Genomic DNA, 21,476 nt, shown 5'->3' with positions numbered 1-21,476 from the left:
TATCTATCTATCTATCTATCTATCTATCTATCTATCTATCTATCTATCTATCTATCTATCTATCTATCTATCTCCCAGTACAGAGAAAGGGCAGCTAGGTGGCACAGTGAATAGATTTTTAGTCAGGAAGACTCATCTTCCTGAGTTCTGATCTTTACTTAGGCACTTACTAGCTATGTGACCCTGAGTAAGTCATTTAACTTTGTTTGCCTCAATTTCCTCATCTGTAAAATGAGCTGGAGAAGGAAATGTCGAACACTCCAGTATTTTTCCAAGAAAACCCCAAATGGGGTCCTGTAGAGTAAGATATAACTGAAACCAATGATCAACAACAAAGTAGAGAAAAACAAAGTGGAGGAAAAATCCCTCTAAGACAAGTCAGCACTTTTTCTGCAATGTATGGTCTTAGTTACCTACAGCTTATGAGAGACAGTCTAGCTCATTGTTAAACAGTGAGTATGTGTCAGAGGTGTGCTGCAAACCCATCCTGACTTCAAGCTGACTTTTCAACTATGCCACCTTTTCACAGATAGCATAATGCAAAGACCCAAATGAAGCATAATGCAAAGACCCAAATGAGAAGTCTAAATGAAATATTTCTCTATTCCAGGTATCTGCATACTTTCCCCTAACTACAGCACTAGGTAAATGTGGCTTGTCATTTTACAAAAATATCCTCAAGCTAACAGAAGCATTAAAGTTACCCACTTTTTATGATCTTGGATTTGGGAAATAGCCAAATAGACAGTGGTTCATATAATTTCTACCTCTTCCTCTTTGCACTTTTCCTAAAATACACCTTTCCTAAAATACTCTCCCTCCTCACCTCTTTCACTTAGAAACATTTGCTTTTTTTCTCTCAGAACTCGTTTGACTTTCTTTGTTTTTGTTGTTCAGTCACTCAGTAATGTCATGACTCCCTGAATCATGGCATGCCATTCTCGACTAGTTCTCAAAGTCTGTCCAAGCTCGTGTTCATTGTTTCCATGATACTATCCATCTCATCATCTGTATCTCCTTTTTCCTTTTATCTCCAATCTTTTCCAACATCAGGGGCTTTTCCAATATGTTCCATCTTCTCATTATGAGGTCAAAGTATTTAAGCTTCATCTTCAGTATTGGATCTTCCAGTAAATAGCCTGAATTAACTGTTTTAGGTACTGACTGATTTGATCTCCTTGTTGTCCAAGGGACTCTCAAAAATCTTCTTCAGTATCACAATAAAAAGTGTTGATTGTGGTATTCGGCTTGACTTTCTACCTATAGCTTTTTCTCATCTGTTAGCTCCTTGAACTCTCTCCAACTTAAATTTGTCTTATATTTATTTTGTACTCACTTATTTATGACTTTCCCCATCTAAGAATAACTCTATCTTGATACCTGCTTGCTAATTGACAGTTAGGTCCTTCCCTGGCATTTACATAGCTTTAGGAATTCCCTCTCCAGTCTGCTCCCTTGGAATTAGAGTTCTTGTTCTCTCCCCAGTCTACTCCATATCCCTGACAGTTGCTTTACTCCTACTTTTTTTTTCTAGTTCCTCGTTATGTTTTATCTTCTTCTCTCAGAACGTAAGCTCCTTGAGAAGAGGGACCATTTTGCTTTCTGTAAACCCAGGCTTTAGCACAATACCTAGTATATAAATAAGCATTTAATAAATGCTTGCTCCATCCATTCATCCATCCATCTACCTATCTTGTTTTCCTTATTGAAATATAAATTCAAAAAAGAGTTCTTCATTTCTGTCTTTGCATTTTTCTACCAAGTAACACTTGACATACAGTGAAGACACATAATATGTGCTTGTTAATAGATTGATTACTGTACCATAAGAAATGGTGAACATGATGAAGAAATCAGAGAAGCAGGAAGATGTATATGAACTGATGCAGAGTTAAATAAGCAGAGTCATAAGAACAATATACATAATGACTTCAGTGGTATAAACAAAAAGAAAGCTAAAAGGAGGTTGAACTCTTGAGTGAAGGAAAAATTATTGCCAAGTACAGAGAAAAGGAAATGAAATAAAACTCCCTCCTTTTGGCTGAGAATCAGGAGACTTCTACAGGCACAATGTTGCTCATATTATCAGAAGCAGTAACAGTTATCGGTCATATTTGTTTAGCTATTTTGTCTTTTTTTCTAAAGAAGGAATTAATTACAGAAGTGGAATCTAGAAATTACAATGGTATAAATCTAGAAAATACAGTGATTAAAATTTCAGCGACAAAAATGGAAGTCATTGATAAAACTTTAAAAAAATCCTCAGGGGGCGGCCAGGTGGCGCAGTGAGGGAGAGCACTGGCTCCAGAGTTGGGATGACCTGGGATCAAATCTGGGCACAGATACTTAGCACCACACCCAGAAATAACTGGCTGTGTAATCTCGAGGACATTACTTAATCCCAATTGCTTTTAAAAAAATCCTCAGTTTTTAAAATAGTGTGCAAGAAGAATTCATTCATGAGTTGAGCATATTTCTAAGCGTGAATGTCTTCACCAGGGAATGAAAGTAATAAAGATTCATACCTCTCTTTCCAGCATCAAGCCTTCTTCTCTGAGGTTCCTTTCAAATGTGCTCCTTTTCTCTACCTGAAGACTGGATTTTTTGTACACCAAGATATAATCAATGCGTTTTTTTCCGTCTTTGAAAAAGAGACTTGATGTTGCAGTGACTTTCTTCTCCTTCTGCAAAGACAGGAACCCAAAAAGGACAGGATAGTGACCACCTGAGATCAGCACAAACAACCAAGGCAACCAATGTTGAGGAGCTTCAGGTTTTTATCTTTTGTCACAAGGTTTGATTGCCAAAGCTGTCTTCCGGTGACCGGATTGAAGATTCTTACTGAGCACACCTACCATGTGAGGATACAAGTAGCTGATGGTTTTATAGTCCCTTAAGGGTTACCTAACACTTCCATCAATAATCTCATTTGAGCCCCACAATGATGATGATGTAGTATTTATTACAGAATTACAATGTGCCAGGTTCATTGCACTGAGCAATGAGAATGCAAATTCAAGAAATCAAGACTGCATTTTGAGAACCACTGATTTAATAAGTAATGAGAAATTTTCTCCTGATGCAGTGTGAAAAAATATGCTTGCTTTTGAGTAAATTTTACTCAGTTATCAGTTAACTGATAAGTATTTTTTAAATGCCTGGTATATATGAGGCACTGTGCAGGGCATTGGGTATATAAAGACAAATACAAAAGAATCTCTGCCTTGAAGGAAATTATGTTCTATTATCCACCAGTTTATTAGTAGTTCTGGGTATGCCTTATTTCTTAAGTTCATTGTGAGATGCATTGAAGGGGCCTCATTTAATAGTCATAAAGCCTCCAACTTCCAGCACAGTACTCCATATTTTTATAATAAATTATTCATATTACCAGGACAATAGAGTGATTTGCTACTTGAAGCTTAGGCTTAGAACAGTATGTAAGGGAATTAGGTGGCACAGTAGACCTAGAATCAGGAAATTCAGTTAAAATCTGGCCTTAGACATTTATGAGCCATATGACTCTGGGCAAGCCACTTAACTTCTGTATGCCACAGTTTCCTCAGTGGTAAAATAAGGATAACAATAGCACCAACTTCCCAGAGGTGATTGTGAAGATCCAATAGTTTTTCTTCTATAACTACCTTGAGAAGTTCTTATCCTGGGCTCTACTGATTAATTTGTTTTTGTTTTTTAAAGCAATAACTATTTCAAAATAACTGGTTTCCTTTGTATTTCTCCATACTTTATTTCAGCCATTTAAAAACATGACTTAGTGTCTTTGGACTTCATCAAATTGTCCAAAGGAGACTCATGGCACAGAAACGACCTCAGGAGGACATCTATTCCACCTCCTTCAATTTATAGATGAGGAAACAGTCTCAGAGTGCGTGAGTCATTTTATCCAAGGTCACAAGTGGTAGTATCAGAATTAAAATTCAGGTCCTCTTGCCCAAAATCCAGAAGTGTTTTTTTCTTTTTGCTTTTTGGAGGGCAATTGGGATTAAGTGACTTGCCCAAGGTCACACAGCTAGTTTGTGTGTGTGTGTGTGTGTGTGTGTTAAGTGTCTGAGGCTGGATCTGAACCCAGGTCCTCCTGACTCCAGGGCCAGTGCTCTATTCACTGTGTCACCTAGCCACCCCTGAGAAGTGTTTTCGAAACCTTCAAGTGCTATGTAAATGCTATGTCTTATAATTATTACTCTTATTTTGCCATGCAAATGTCCTATATACCAATGTATGAGTATAATTTCATTTGCTCTCTCTTCCTCAATGCATGTATATGTATATACACACATCTCTATCTTTCTACCTACCTACCTATCTATCTATCTATCTATCTATCTATCTATCTATCTATCTATCTGTCTGTCTGTCTGTCTGTCTGTCTGTCTGTCTGTCTGTCTCTCTGTCTGTCTGTCTGTCTGTCTATCTGTCTGTGTATCTATCTTTCATGTGATAGTGATAACCTCCTGAAGTAGGTAATATTATTATCACTATTTATTTCCCATAGGGGAAAACTGAAGATGCCAGAGGTCAAGTGATTTACCCAGTGCCACATCCCTTGTATCTGAATCAGGATTTGAACTCAGGTCTTCTGAACACCAATGACTGAGAACTAGGTTTGGGAGCTGATTTGGATATGTGGGGTGCGGAAAGGTGATGACTCCATTTGCAATCCCGGATGACTAGGAAGATGGTGGGAGTGCTTCACCAGGCCATGTAACTATCTGAGTCAAGAATCAGGGAAGAGTAAGAGAAAAACAATGCTGGCCAATAGCATGAGAAGGGCAGGCAGGATGGAGGCACCCACAGAGGAGAAAATCCTGTTTTTCATCAGGGGTGAGTGGAACAGACAATATTTTAATAGTGTTTTATGCCACAGGATTGTTTTCTGTGACTTCTTATAAGAGCTGTTAAGGCCAATGAAGGAATAAGGGAATTCTGGGTTTGCTCTACGTTGCACCAAACTCGAAACAATGAGCTTAGTTCAGACCTTTAGAATCTCAATCTAAATCCACTAAAGGCCCTGTGACATTTCAGACAAATGGGAAGCACTTTCTCATAGCTCACCACACATTTTAAATGGCTAAGGAAGAAAATCCAATTAATTAACAAGGAAATAATTCATTCTGGTATTCAGAGGAAGTATTCTTCATTAAAGACAAGGATTCAGCATGTCCTCTGGAATTAGTCAAGATTCTGGCCTATAACAAGCATTTTCCTCTTAAAAAATTAGTTCATTGGAAGAGAAAATTTTTTTTTCTTATCTTAGAGATGTAACAGTAAGTGACATATATGCATATTTGATATATATGACATTTTAAAAGAATTTGATGTACAAAATTGATTTTATATATGTATATATGTGATATGTGTGATATATACATTGCTGGATGGTTTGTTGAATAAAAGAAATAGAGATAGGACTTAGACTAGTGATTTCATGGGAAAAAAGAAGTCCCTGTTGTAGAAGTACCTTCTCCCAGGGCAGGTTAGCAATTTCTTTGCAATTTAGTATTTTAAAGAATTGTGTAGATTGCTAAAAGGTTAAGTGACTGGCTCAGGGTCATACAGCCAGGGTGTATCAGAGGCATGCCCAGGTCTTCCAGGATCTACACTGTTATGCTACGTAATACTTCATATATTTATGGTTGTTCAGTATTTTTTCAGTAGTTTCTGACTCTTTGTGATCCCATTTGGGGTTTTTCTTGGCAAATACGTTTTTTGGGGGGGTTTCTTGGCAAATACTTCATAAATTCTTGCTGACTGACCAATAGTAAATCAATTCTAATAAATACAGTCATAAATCTACCAGGGTATGTTTTCTTCCATTTTTGCCAAAATTAAAGCTCTTCTAATCAGCACTTAAATCTATATGATTCAGTTCTCACACTAACACTACGAGGCAGCTAGGGGAAATTCCTGCCATCCTGGCTGGTACTTTGGATCACTTGAGGCTCAGAGGTTAAATAGCTTGATCAGGGTCTTATTACTAGTGTCTGAACTAAGAATTTGACCAAGGCAGTGGTGAGCTGGCAAACGATTAACCACAAAATCTGCAAAAAGAAATATACATATGGCACATTAAAGTTGAAGCTACTGTATTAATAAATTCGACATCACTTTTCTAAGTGTTGAAAATTGACAAAACAATAAATTAAGCCCTAGATGTCAGCATTTTTCTGAATTCTGAGGTGTAAATGCTCACATTGAAAATTTAACAATCTAATCTCATGAGCTCAAGTTGTCCCTAGCAAACCACTGAAACATGGTATCCTCACTTGGAGTCTTAGACTCTGTCGTACATGACACTTTTGTGGAACCACTTTGGGCAGTGAGGTATAAGAGAAAGATCTGGACTCATAGTTAAGGGGTACCTGAGTTTTACCCCAAACCACATCACTAATTCATGGGGTGAAAGGCAAGGTATTTCCTCTCTTTGATTTTGATCTTTCATATCTGTCAAATGAGGACACAGGAGAAGATGGACTTTAATCATCTAACATTTATTAAGTACCTACTATGTGCTAGGTGTTGTGCTAAGTGCTAGGGATGCATTGAGAAGCAAAAGACAATTCCTACCCTCAAGGAGCTAATGGGGGGAAATAACATGCAAATATGTGCAAAGCAAGTTAAATATAGGATAAATAGGAAATGATTAACAAAGTCCCTCCTAGATCTAGTTGGATTTTACCATTCTATCATCTGGTATTACTCTTAGCAAGAAAACAACATATAAAAAAGAGGTAAAGTCAAAAAGAATGCTGAGCTTGGAGTCAGAGAACCCAAGTTCAAGTTCTTAATCTATCATTTTTAAACCATGTAATCTTTGGCATGTCACTTAACATCTCTGACCTCAGGTACCTCATCTGTAAAATGGCTGAGGGATGGTTGGACTCTCTGAGATGACCTCTGAGGTCTCTTCCATTTTTTAGTTCTATGTAACCATGAAATGCCAAGTTATTATACATAGGAAATGGGTCATACTGACTCATCAATAGAGAGGATGATGCCATATAATCCAAGGATTACCATTTTCAAAGAATCATAGTAGAATGTAATGGAAGATACATGAACACTGAAATGACAAGGAAAAATAAAAATAACTGACATGTATATGGCACTATAAGGTTTGCAAAGCCTTTAATGTGCATCATCTAATTTGCATCTGCTAACTATTCTGAGAGGCAGGATTTGAACCCAGGTCTTGAAGTGTAGCACTCACTTTCACTACTTGTCTTTTCCTCACAAATCACAAGAAAATCTGTTCTTTTTAATGACTCAGGAAGGTCCTTTAAGATCTTGTAGTCTCATTATGGATGCCTGAGTTTGGACTAGAGGTGTATAGATATCTTAGACAATATCGCCAGATCTCAGGGTTGGGCCACAGTGTTATTGATCCATTCTACTATCCCACATGCCAAGTGCATCATTTATGACTGAGCAAAATCCTGCAATCAGAACCTTCAGTAGAGAACAATGCTGAACTATAATGAAGACTAGTGGAAAGAGCCCTAGACAATGAGTTTGGAGACTCACGTTACAATCCTACACTTGTGCTACTGACACACCCTGTGGGATTTCAGTCAGGTCACTTCTCTGGGCCTCAGTTTCCACACCTGTAAAATGAGCCATTGGGACTAGATGATCTTTAAGGTCAATTCCATTCCCTATTGACCAATGAACTCCTAAGTATTTACTTAAAATATGGTAATTAGTGATGTTATATTGCTGGATCCTTTTTTAAATGACTTGTACAAAATATCTACTTCATGTACCTTGTCAATGATCATACAGTGGAGGCCCCATCAAAAGCTGCAACAGCTCAGATATTACCAGATTTAAAAAACTTCAAGTATGGTTTGGTAAAGGACTTTATGTCATTTTTCTGAGGATCTGCTTAAACTAGGATCAGTCTTAGAGATTGAAGGAACCTTAGGCTCCATCTAGTCTAACCCACTTTTTAATAAGTGAGGAAACTGAGGTCCAAATAGGTGAAATCACTTGCCCAAGGTCATGCAGGTGGTAAAAGACAGACTTAGAATATGAACACTGGTGCTCCCACTCTAAACCCAAAGTTCTATCTCCGGAATTGCAGTTTCTTTATAGAGGCTCACCAGAAGAAGCTGAGGAGACGAGCCATTCCTCCATGCTTCCATCTTTCCATTCATCCTTCCATTCATTCATTCATTCATCCTTTCACCCTCCCCCCCTCACTCCATCCACTCCTCTCTCTCTCTCTCTCACTCTTCCCCTTCTCCCTCCCTCCCTTCCTTCTTCCTTTCCTTCCTTTCTTCTTTTCACAAAAACTAATTTAGACCATTTACTAAGATACTGGCAGGATTTTGATCTCCCTCAGTAGAATCACAGATGTTTGAAGCATAGAAATAGAAAAGTGCATTGCAAAATTCATAAAATAGCTGACATTTGTATGATCTTTGAGAAATGCTTTACATGCAATCCAAATTCAATCTCACAAAAGCTTTGAAATGTAGGTGCTATTATTATCCTTCTTTTGTGGAGAATACTATAGCTCAGAGAGTTGATGGGACTTGCTCAGGGTCACATAGCAATTGTCAGAACAGGATTCTGAACCTGTATCTACCACTCTTTCCCTTACATAACACTTAGTTAACTGTAAATCTCTCCTGGAAAATTAATTTTTTGGGGGTGTTTAAAATGTAGAACCATGTTTAAGGACATTAGGTATATTTCAAAGAACTGCTAACATAAATTAGAGAAGGCTCTCTCTTTATAAATCTCCAAGCTGAACATTTCTAGAATAAATAGGCATTTGGCAATTTCCAATGCATACTCATGGAAATGATTTATATAACCTTGGCAATGGAATGTACCTAATTAAAATGATCCTAAATAATGTTTCTTTCCTTTGGGGAAGGAGCTAACTTTTAGATCATCTATTCAAAAGTCTATTATTCTGCATTGTCAAGGGGATAGGGCAGTCTTGGGTCCCACATCATCTCACTGGGGTCTTTTCCTATCACTAGTCAAATTGCTATGTTTTTTTTTTCAAACAAGCCATTGTTTATGTGAGTCAGAGTCATTTACTCTAGCAGATTTCTTATCAGAGTTTATTATTTGATTAAATGATCACAAGCAGATTTCAATAAAATAATAATTAAAAACAAAATAACAATAAGAAAGAAATGGAAAACGAAGTGAATAAACTCTACTGCAAATGGGCCATTACTACAGACTAGATTCTTGCCCATGATTATCCAAAGGTAACATTGATCCTTCAACAATTGAGAGTATTTAAAAAGAGGGGACCTTGCAAATATGCATTACCTATAAGGTACATGTAACAAAATGCTTTCAAAATATAGGAACCAACCCACGTAGGGACACAACACAGTGTATACCATCTTGTCTCTCCTATCTACTGTTAGCATTGAACTTAAGCTCCCTTTGGAGAGCCTACAAAAGAGAAGCTTGCAACCTAATTCAGAGTACCAAAAGTCTTGATGTAGTTTTAAACTATTAAAGTTTACAACAGCACCAAGATTTTTGGGACCTCCTGTACTTTTTTTCTACAAGTTCATTTTTTCATCTACCTATTCCATAGTCCACAATCTATCAAATATTAAAAAAAAAATAATGAGAGAGTGATTTGTCCCAGAACTGTGTTTAGTTGAACCCTACTGAAAAGATTGAGAGTGAGTTGATGATTGTAACAAAAATAATTTCTTACATTTATGTAGTACCTGAAGGTATGATGCAAAACAGTGTATAAACACTATCTTCTTTGACCCTTATAATTGTGTAAGAGAAGAACTTTATTATCTCCATTTCATACATGAGGAAATTGATGTTTAGAAAGCTGAAATGCTTTGTTTTGTCATTTTTTGTTGTGTTTAACTCTTTGTGACCTCATGTGGTGTTTTCTTGGCAGAGATTCTGTAGTGTTTTGCCATTTCCTTCTCCAGTTCATATTACAGATGCAGAAACTGAGGCAAACAGGTTTAAGCAACTTGTCCAGGGTCACACAGCTACTAAGTATCAGAGGCTGGATTTGAAGCCAGAAAGATAAGTTTTTCTGATACCAGGCCAAGTCTTCATTAGAGTGCCCAATGTTACATATCTATTAAATTTCTGAGCTAAGATTCTAAGCCAAGTCTTCCTGATCTGACGTCTATCTACTGCCATTGCAATAATTTATGTGCTTTTGGAATAAGTGATTTATGTAGGCCATACACACATGTGCAGAGAAAAAACCAAACTCTTTTTTGAAAAATTTAGCGAACATATTCATTATCATTACATACCTAGTATGGTAAAGTGGACAAAGTGACAGGCATGGAGTCAGGAAGACCCATCTCTAGTTCAAATCTGGCCTTAGACACTTACCTGGGAAAGTCACTTAACCCTGTTTGCCTTAGCTTTCCCAAATGAAAAATGAGCTGGAGAAAAAAAAGGCAAACTGTTCCTGTATCTTTGCCAAGAAAACCCCAAATAGGGTCACAAAGGACAAAATCCAGTGTCGAATATCACAGATTTAGAGCTGGAAAGAAAATTGGTCAGAGTTCAATCCCACCATTTTACCAATGAGGAAAGAGAGACCAGTGAAGAGATTTCTCCAGGTCACCCATTCAGTATCTGAGGCAGGATCTGAAACCAGGGCTTCCTGACCCCAGACCCAGGGCTCTGTCCACTCTCCCATATTGTCCTGTGTATCCAAGAGAAAGCAATTCTAGTAGAGATTAAAGCCAATGAACAGGGTTGGAAAGAAGCATTTTATCCAGGATAATTATGACAAAGAGCAGTGTTTGAAAGCCAAGTTTGAACCAAAAAGCAATCCCAAGAGCCAAGGCTTCAATCAACTCATACCCTCTAGTGATTCACTTGCATAGGAATCAGTGTCAAAGTCAACTCAACAAACATTTACCCACCTACTGTGTACAACACTCTGTATTATACAAATCACTCACTCGGTATCATGATTGATACAGAAAAATGATATTTAACTTGAGCCCTGGGAAGCTGAAGCAGAGCCAAATGAGAAGGAACATATTATATCATTAACAGATGCAACTTTCTATAAAGAAATAATAGACAAATTAGCAACTAACAGAGATGAATAGGGAATATGTAAAGCCAACAGGCACAAGCTCTCCTCTCACTTCCTGTCTTTAATGGTCTGGAAATGAACCCACATAAAGGATAATAACAAGTAACCTCATGAGACTGGTGAATATCATTCTCTCTGTTCCCCTGTGCAGAAGGAAATGAAAATGCCAAACCAAAGCAAAATGATTCCATATCAGAGTTATTCCCACAAGGCACTGCCTAAGGTGAGGCATCAGTAAAGAAGACAGGGCATGGATCTTGTCTAACAACCTGAGATCTGTTCCAATTTTCCAATCCTTTGATACTGAATGCACCATACTAGAACTCTTGGTCAATCAATGGATCCTCACACATCACATTTGGATAACTGCAGAGTTTCCCAAAATCTCCATGGTGTTCCCTGTCACACATGCCCATCATTTTTACATTATCTCCTGTTGGAGATTCTGTGGCTATGTACCATTAAAAGTCATAAGCATTTAACAAATTACTTATCAGTCAGGTACCATATGCCAGGCACTGTGTTAGGGACAAGAATCAATCAGTCTCTGTGATCACAGAGTCTAAATTCTAACGGAGGAGATATTCTAATGAAGTTATGCTTATACAGAGATAACACTATCCTCACCAATATTAAATTATAAGGGAAAGTGGGGAGACAATCTAAAGGAAGATAAATAATCAAATTAATTAATTAAAAAATATAAGCAGATAATCTGAACCTCAAGGGGATAATATTTTAAGAAAGAAGAGATGTTAATAGCCTGCCCTAAAGGTGCTTACACTCAAATAGAGGTACATATAAATACATACTGGACATATGCAAAGTAAATATAAGGTGTTGGGTTTTTTTCTAAGTAGGGAAGGCATTAGTAGATGGTGCTGGAAGTGTTGAAGATGGCATATTGGCTGAGAGTTGGCTAAGAGTTCTAGGAGGTAGAATTAAGAAACAAGTACTTTCTAGAAATGGGATAAAAGCCTGTGCCAAGACAAAATACCACAGGAATCACATTTGTGTATATCCTAAGATGAACAAAAAATATGGTGGGCACTATCACTGTAAGTTGTAGCAAATGGTCTCAAAAGATATTAGGTATATGCTTGGCAAGAGGTCAGAAAAAATAAGGGATAAAAGATGAACAAGCCCACTGCTATATGACATTCATAAAATTTAAAAAGAATGAAAGGTCTCTAGCATGGAAGTGTGAATTTTCCTTTTTCTTTTATGGGGTGTTTACAGTTTATTATTGCAAAATTTGGTAAGTATTGGGGTAGGTAGGTGGTGCAGTGAATAGAGCACCAGCCCTGGAGTCAGGAGGACCTGAGTTCAAATCTGGTTTCAGATACAACACAAAAACTAGCTTTATGACCTTGGGCAACTCACTTAACCCCAATTGCCCTCCAAAAAACAATTTGGTAAGTATTTGATCATAAGCTCTGTGTTGACTGCTCACCTTCAAGTGTGGTCTGTAGCTTCTGCAAAACTACCCAAAAATTCTCATTTAATTTCTTATGCTGACCTGAGATACAGTGAAAGTGTGATGGTGAAAGCCATGATGTAGAAGGGATAACTGTATATAACATGTCATTTCCCACCTGCACAACTTTGCATTTGCTCTTTTTCATTCCCAGAATTATTTCCTTCCTCACTCCCTCTCATGGAATTCCCAGTTCTTTTATAGCATTTGTTATTGTTGAATCAGATGGCTCTGGAAGAGAAAGTGAGGCTGGTGACTTTGCATAGTTCTCCCTTCATTCAAATCAAAGTCATGTTCCCCTTCAAGAATGAAAGACAAACCACACAACCTATTGTTGAGTCATTTCAGTCATGTTTAACTCTTCAGGAGCCCATTGGTGATTTTCTTGACAAAGATACTGAGTGGTTTGCCATTTCTTTCTCCAGCTCATTTTACAGATGAAGAACTGAGGCAAACAGGGTGAAGTGACTTGCCCAGGGACACACAGATAGTAAATATCTGAGACCAAATTTGAACTCATGAAGATGAGTCTTCCTGATTCCCAGTCCTGTCCTCTCTATCCACTGAACCACCTAAGTGCATTAGCTGATGTCATTTCCTATAAGATGCCCTTTGGAATCCCAGAGTTCTCATTAGTATTTTTCAAAAGCATTTTGTACTTATTCATCTGATTATATATTGTTTTCCCAAAAGTGTATGCCAGGTCCTTGAGGTAAAGTTCTATTTCATGTTTGTTCGTAGTTATGGTGCCTAGTACACATACAATAGGTGTTTAATAAACACTCGATTAAAAAAAAAGAATATTGAATTTTTCATGCAGAGATTGCCTTGGTTGAGAATATTAATTTCTCCTATTTCTATTCCTGATTTTTATGACAAAATGCATTGGTTCCAATAAGCCCAAAGTACCCTGGGCTATATGATTTGCACTTGCAGAAAATTGGTTTTTATTGTTCAACAGGCCTCTGGTCTCTGGATTTATGACACTGAAAAAGCGACTTTCCATAGATGTCCCTTGAAGCAAAAACATGGCTGCCTAGTGGAATGGGGAAATTTGTTGAATAATGACATGGCTTTGGTGGGGGTGGGGTGGGGAAGAGAAAAGAAGGAAAAGGCTGTCTCCTTGCCATAATGCCATGATGACATAGAGGAAGCTGTGTCACATCATGCCTGAAAATCAAGAAAAGCTTTCTGGGAATAAAAAGTCTGATTTTCAGTTGACTCCAGTTATCCCTGGTGTGGAAAAAAAAAATTCTCGGTGAGAGCAAATTGGCATTTTATTGAAAAATAATATCAGTTTTTGGGTTACCTGGGTATAATTTAGTGAGGTATTAGACTCCTGAGTCAACTAGAATTTATAAAGTGCCTACTATGCACTAAGTGCTGAAACAGCTGGAAGGAAGCTAAGAGAACATCTATTTCAAGAGCATCATTTTGCAGAGAGAGAAATTGAGGTCCAGAGAAAGAAAATGATTTGTGTTCCACTGGGGGTGAGTCATTATAGTGTGCCAGATGGTGTAGTTATATTAATTTCAATATGCATGGAAGTTTCATTCATGGCATGTAGAAGGGACCCAACCATAGTGTGGCATTCGCTCTTTTCAGATGGCTCACCATTGAGTCAGCCAGGGTATATCTAGAGATGTGGCATCAATGGGCTAGGTTTTGCTGGTCTTCCTTGATCATCCATCCGACATGTAGAAATGGAAGGATCTTAGAAGTGTTCTGGTTCAATCCCCTTATTTCTGAATTTGACTCTAAACGAGGTTAAATTATTTGCCTGAGATCATGCAGGTCTATAACTGAGATTTATCATGTTCTAATTTCTATTATAGTTATACATAAGCATTGTGTCTCCCCAGACTTGATGATACATTCCCTGGAATTGTCAATCAAACTTTATTCATCTTTGCATTCTTCCTTACCCCACCCCTACTCCTCAGCCACACCCACAGGTGATCCAAAATCATAGATGGCCTTGGAAATCAGGGCAAAAGGTGCTTCTCTATTATCTTGTGTATGTCTAGAGTTGTCTTGAATTAAGCAAAAAGTTAATGTGGAAATAAATATTGAGAATTTCTCTGAAAGAAAAATTATGTAGAAAACAGCAGCTGAAATGCGTATCTTTTTAAGACAATTCTCCGGGCCAGTGATGTAGAACTCAAACAGAAACAGAACCTATGAGCAGCATATTGACTTAGCAAACCAAAAACCAGAATTTCCTATATCTTATTTTTATTTATTCTTACATATGTTCCAATTATATTTTTAATCTGATGGCAGCAATTGGGAATTTTGTCGGGCTCCTGCAACCAGTAGGAGGTGAGTTTGACACCTCTGTAGTTCAGAGCATGTTCAGGTTGATGCATTCTCCCTCTCAGTGGTTCTGAAGTGGCACTTTTGCTGGTGGGGTGTTTCTAAGTTCAAATCCATCATTCAGGTGACTCATGAGAGAGGAAGCTATTATACACATGATATGTCTTGGGAAGGGAAATGAGGATATTAGTGATGAAAGTTCAACTAATACCATCTTTCCCTCAGTCTCCTGAAACGAGGACACTGACTATTTGTTTTTGTCTTTGGATCTCTAACTCCTTTAAGAAAATCATTTAAAGCATGTTTTTTTTAAAGCAATTGGGGTTAAGTAACTTGCTCAAGGTTACAGGGCCAGTTTTTTGTGTGGGTGTTAAGTATCTGAGGCCAGAACCGATCCCGGGTCCTCCTGACTCTGGGGCCAGCACTCTTATTGCACCACCTAGATGCTCCTTAAAGCATGTTTGTTGAGCTGATTATCCTTTCAACTTTCCATTTGTTCAATGAACATTTTTCAATGTCTACTATTGTCAAAGCTGGTGGTATGATTAAGATCAACCTTCATAACAAATGGAACTTTCCAAAAAGAGAAATGGATTGCCCCGAGATAATGTGTCTCATCACTGTAGGGGTTCAAATAGAGCCCAGAAGATCACTCATCAGGGATGTTGGAGAGGAAAGTTAGTCATCAGTCTCTTCTGACTCTAAGTTCATGAGAAATGTTGTTCCCATTAGATGTACCATGAACTTAAAAGAGAGAGAGAGAGAGAGAGAGAGAGAGAGAGAGAGAGAGAGAGAGAGGAGAGAGAGAGGGAGAGAAGGAGAGAGGGAGAGAGGGAGAGAGAGAAATGTGTAATGAGGCTTACCATTATGTACTGGACAGAGAAATGGCCCTAGAATCAAGAAGATCTGAATTGAAATCCTACCTTTGATAGAGAGTGGTTGTATGACCTTGATCAAGTCACTTAATTTGTGTCCCAGTTGCTTATCTCTATTTATAGAGTTTCTTCAGCAGACAGCTTTTTTTTTTCCTTTTTGCAAAAAAAGTTGACTTGCCCAAGGTCACATGGCTAGTTTTTGTGTTGTGTCTGAGGCTGGATTTGAACTCAGATCTTACTGACTCCAGGGCTGGTGCTCTATTCACTGATCCACCTAGCCACCCCAGTAGGCAACTTTTATATCAAACCCAGCTCCAGTTCAAGCACATAAATGAACACAATTTTAAATTGAAGAAAATCAACAACAGAATTAAAAAAAAACAAAATAAAGAGAATTTTTTTATGTTCAAATTCATTTGCATAGAAGGACTTCATCATCTGCATTCTCTGTATCAGGTGTCTATATTCTTTATTCCTATTATCACCAACAGACTGCAAACCATTATTGCTTGTCAGGTAAAAATAACTATAATGAATAAAAGCGTTTCTCAAATTTAAACCCCTCCACTTTGGAGCAATCTGCAGCAGATAACCCAAGTCAAATCAACAAGTCTTTATTAAGTGCCTACTACGTGGCAGGCACCATGCAAAGTTCCAGGGAAACAAAGGAAGGCAAAAAGCTGGTCCAGTCCTTATTCCCAGGGAGAACTGAGTTAATTTTGAGTTGATTAGCAGGATCCTTTTATATTTTCTCTTCTAACATATTTCTCAGAATTTTGAAAAAGTCATAGTATAACTACCTGTAAAATAAGGAGTGTTTTCTCTAGGTCAATAATTTTACCCATTAATGAACTTAAATTCCTCTTTCTTCTGTCGTGATGAACAATTTTACTTCATAAAACAATAGTTTAATTTTGATTGCCTTATTCTGCTATTGACAATAATCTCCCATGCTTGGATGGCCTTACATGAACCACATTCTTTGTGGTTTTACAAGAACTCACCTTACCCATCCAACCTTTTCCTCCAAGTCTGATGAGATCATCTGAGTCTACTTTGTGGTACCTGTACATACCATATATTTATCTGCTTCCATGTCTTTCCTTATGAGGCTCTTTCTACCTAATAATAGGATAATATTGAAAATGACATAGGCTTAACCAGCACCTATGATGTAGGTGCTATTAAACCATGAATTTATTTATTTATTTTTTGTTTTAGATTTTTTCAGGGGGGAAGGTAGGGCAATTGGGGTTAAGTGACTTGCCCAAGGTCACATGACTAAGAAGTGTTAAGTGTCTGAGGTCAGATTTGAACTCAGGTCCTCCTGACTCCAAGGCCAGTGCTCTATTCACTGTGCCACCTAGCTGCCCCAAGCCTCCATTTTAGAAATGAAGAAACCAAGGATTAAAAGAGTTTAAATAAATGACCCAGGGTCACGTATTTAATAAGTATCTGATTTGATTTCAATTTTAGTCTTCCTAACTCCAAGGCCAGTCATTTATCCACTGGACTACCTTGCTGCCGAAATGTCTAAAATGACCTTCCTCCTCACCCTTGGCAGACAAATGTGCTCAATCCCTTTCAAATCCCAGGTCTTTCATCGTCACAGCTAGCATTTATCCTTAAAGTTAACAAATTGCTTTACAAATGTTATCTTATTCGATCTTCAAGACCACCCTAGGAAATAGGTGCTATCCTCATTTTGATTTTACAGATGAGGAAACTAAGTCAGGCAGCAGTTAAGTGACTTGCTAAGGGTAGCACAACTAGTAAGTATCTGAAGCTAGGTTTGAACTTGTGCAAGTGGTACCCATATAGACTATTAACTCCTTGAGAGGAAAAAACATTTCATTTGAAAAAAAAAAGAATATTAAAATATCTACATATTTGAAAGATTTCATTGTGTAGGTTACTCCTCTATTGCTCATGGTCTCATACACTGATGCAACTAAAACATCAGCACAGATATGATTGCTCATCTGTTTGTATCAAGACTTTAAACAATTGAAATGCTGTGAAAAGAAGATCAAAGGAGCATAGACTTGAAATGGTCTTAGTATCTCTCCGTTCCCAAACCCTGACTCACTTAAAAGATGAGGAAACTGAGGAAGAGACCTTGACTAAGGTCACACAGATTGTAAGTAACATGCAGGATTTGAACCCAGGATCTCTGATTACAAATACCCTATGCTTTCTACTACCAAAAGTCCCCTCAATACTTTTTCTTTACTATTTTGATCAGCTGTCAGTCAATATTTATATGCACCATGTCAGTGAATCTGCATTCTCATCACTGTGTGTATTTTATTTGTTTTTGTAGATAACACTTTATCCCTGACTTCTAATTCTGTGTGATTCTTATCCAGGTTCTTCATTCACTCGAATTCTGTTACTATGAATTGTAATGGTATTTCTCCCCCGAAGATCCCCCTGAGGGGATTTCTCCAGGCATTGGAAGGCTTTCCTAATACCAGTGGAATTCTTGGGCTGCCCATCTATTATCTACCATTCTCTTCATGAGTGGCCCACTTTCTTTTCTGAGGGAGAGCCAAGAGGTAGCATGTACCAGCAGGGTCAAAACTTTACCACTGCCTTAATCAACACTCTATCTTGAGACTTCAGTGGAGAATGCCCATCAACCTGCAACCAAAAGCTCTGAGAACAGCATGTCAAAGACCATCATCTGTTTTTCCAGACCAGTCTTCAAGGTCATCATTGAAGGGAACAACCCCTCTGGAGGTGGAGACTGGAATTCTAGCTACCCCTAACTCCAGTTGGCAATCAGCTGCTACCTATGGACTCTGAGTATGGCACCACCTCCAAGATCAGTTACTCCTAGTCTGATGCCTACAACCCTCTTTAAGAGGAACAAGCTTGTAGTGATATGTTTTCAACTGCCTCCACAGGTGCTGAAGACCCTATCTTTTCAGGAACCTGAGTGACTTAAGAACCAAGAACAGGATACTTACTATCAAAGTCCTGGGCACCAAATGATTGAAGGGCTATGGTTTAGTGATGAAAGTGATAAAAAGAAGATGTATTGCCATACACTTTGGCACTGTATCCTAAGAACCATTGGGCCTTTCTGTCTGACAAAGATGAAAGCTCCTCAATGTGATGTATCCCACTGTGAGATGGAAGTTCCTTAAGGGCAGAGTCTCTTAGGCCTCTAAGTCATGTCCCCAGAACTTTGCACAAAGGAAAATCACCTACATGGTATAATGGATTGAGAGTTGGACTTGGAGTCAGGAAAACCTGAGTTCAAATTCTGCCTGAGGTCCTTCTGTATCTGTGTGATCCCAGTAAAGTCACAATTCAGACTGTTTCTTCATCTGTAAAAAGGGAATAATACCACCTACATCCTCAGGTTTCTTATGAGGATTAAATGAAATAACATAAGTAAAGTGCTTTTGCAAGTCTTAAAGCACTATATAAACACTATTATTACTTTAATTTATTTATTGCAGTTCAATGAAGACAGTGTTGGGTTTAGAGTTAGAAAGACAGAATTCATCTCCCGTCTCAGACATGTCCCTTAAACTCTCTTGGTCTCCGTTTCTTCATCTCTAAAATGAGGGGGGCTCTCAGGTCCCTTTTGGTTCTAAATCTATGACTTGATGACCTCTTTATGTCCCTTTCTAGGAAGATGGAAGTAGTTCCGATTGCCATGGTTCTCTCTCCTTTCCCCAGTGGTTCTCCCACAACTTTGATTTATGGGAAAGCATGGAGTTCCACAATAAACTGTGCAGAACTAGGAAAACATGCATGTTGAAAAGATGGATTTTTGCACCCAGAGGTGGTTTGGTATTTTAACAATTTCAGGAATTATAACATCCATTTAAAAAAATAGTTCTTTGAATACAAAACTATTTTTCAGTGGTAAAAGAAAGCAGATCTCAGTTTGCCTAAAATCTGGCATAGTTCAGGGAAAACTGGTGCCTTTGCTTCTCTGCAGACCGTGAAAAATACAAATCTCTATGACTGATTCATTACACAATTCTGTGTTTGAGGAGGATTCATCCTACTAAGTCATCGTCTCATTTCTCTTGGGCTGAATTAACCATTTTCCACATGCCTGGGTTTTTTGGTTTTTGTTTTGTTTTTATAAATAAGACTTTGAATAATTCTGATTCATCAGAGTAGTCAAATATCATGAGACTTGACCTAGGACATAAAATGAGTCACCAAAGGCAAGAAAGATCTAGCAGCCAAAACTAATTCTTTCATATTTTAGGACCCGGGCAACTGACCATCATGTGTAGGACTGAATCATAGAAAGAAGGCTAGAGTTAGGGTCAGAAGGTCTGAGTTGGGGACCTGCCACCACCACTCCCTGGCTATATGATGATATTCAATGAAGCCTCATTGCACCTCACCTCCTTCATGTCTGTGCATTTTCGTTGTTACCACTCACCTCCTCCAGAACATAGATTACTATCATTTCAGATCAGTAGCTCCCATCTCACTTCATGATGCTATGAGAGGACAATGAGAGGTCTGCCCTTGGACATACAGCTAGAATATGTCACAGGATGGATTTGAAGCTAGGTGTTCCTGACTCCAGGACTGTATCTCTCCCTACCATGCTATGCTCCCTCTCTCCTCATGTCTAAGAAAAGGATAATGATTCTTCTTTGATGGAATTGAGTGAAAACCAGTAGCAAAATGGAGTTGGTTTGACTTGGAAATCAAAAGAAATATTGAGATTCTATCTTATGAACACTGACTCCATCCTGTGTCATCACATATGTTATCGTTTACCTTGTTGTTTTTCTGCAAATCACCGGCAACAAACCCAATGTTATAAGTCGTCTATTGTTTTATAAATGCAGGTGGATGCAATTAATCAGCATCCCTCAATTCTGGGAAAAGAAAGACCCTGAAACCTATTCATCCCCCTCCCAACTTGACTGAAATTCACTCTTCCCCTTTCCAACTTAGAAAGCCCCTAATCTTTCCTCCAATTAGAAATCAGATGACCTAATTTCATATCCTGGTAATTATTTTTAAAAATTAATTGACCTTATCTGATTAATTGTTTTTAATACACAAAAATCTGCCTTGCTCTGTATTCAGGGCTTTTGGGCTGACTGGGGAGTCCATTGACTTGTTTGCTAATAAATCATATAGCTTAGATTGTTTCCTCAGTTATTATTAATTACCTGGCACATCTCAAAGGACTGCTGTGAGGATCTATCATGAAAGTGTTTTAAACAAAGAGATATAACTGTCATGTTAGAGTAGCAGTGGAAGTCTTAAACCCTGATCCAGCAAAGATTATGAAGTCCAAGTCACAAAATAGTTGCAGGTATTTTTTCCATTTTTTGTTGTTTATTTTCTTTAAAGTTTCCAAAGTAACTTTAATTTTTCCTTCATTTTTGGTAGCTTCCATGGGTGTTCCAGTGAAAACAGAAGGCCAGGCCTTTGAAAAAGAATGGTTTATTAAGGTCTAAATAGGCCTAGTGGTATAATAAATTAGTAGTTTTTCTTAATTCCTCCTTGTCCTGAGTTGCTGAAATACTTTTTTAAGAGGCAAGTTATGATTACCACCTTAATGGAAATCATTAGAGGCCTCCTTTTGAAAAAAAATTATAACAAAGTAGTTTTAAAAGTAGGAAATCTATAATGATTCTTCATAGTTTTGTTAGCAGGAACCACCCAATAGAATGTAAACTACTTCAAGGTGGGAATCATTTTTCATTTTTGTCTCTGC

The 21,476-nt window shown here is 37.9% G+C and overlaps 1 protein-coding gene across 16 annotated transcripts in view; it reads right to left on the bottom strand.

Annotated features, from left to right (window-relative positions):
• Positions 1-21,476, bottom strand: part of ANO3 (anoctamin 3) — a 538,169-nt gene that overhangs the window by 153,859 nt on the left and 362,834 nt on the right. For all 16 annotated transcript variants that reach the window (XM_069091310.1, XM_069091311.1, XM_069091318.1 and 13 more), the window contains one exon: positions 2,526-2,684. In XM_069091310.1, coding sequence (XP_068947411.1) covers positions 2,526-2,684 — 159 coding nt within the window. The remainder of the gene's footprint in view (positions 1-2,525; positions 2,685-21,476) is intronic.

The sequence above is a fragment of the Petaurus breviceps genome, unplaced genomic scaffold (assembly GCF_028583685.1).
Source record: "Petaurus breviceps papuanus isolate PSGF00001 unplaced genomic scaffold, PetGlider_PUasm1.0 188, whole genome shotgun sequence".
NCBI lineage: Eukaryota > Metazoa > Chordata > Mammalia > Diprotodontia > Petauridae > Petaurus > Petaurus breviceps.
This window is presented reverse-complemented; position numbering and strand designations above follow the sequence as displayed.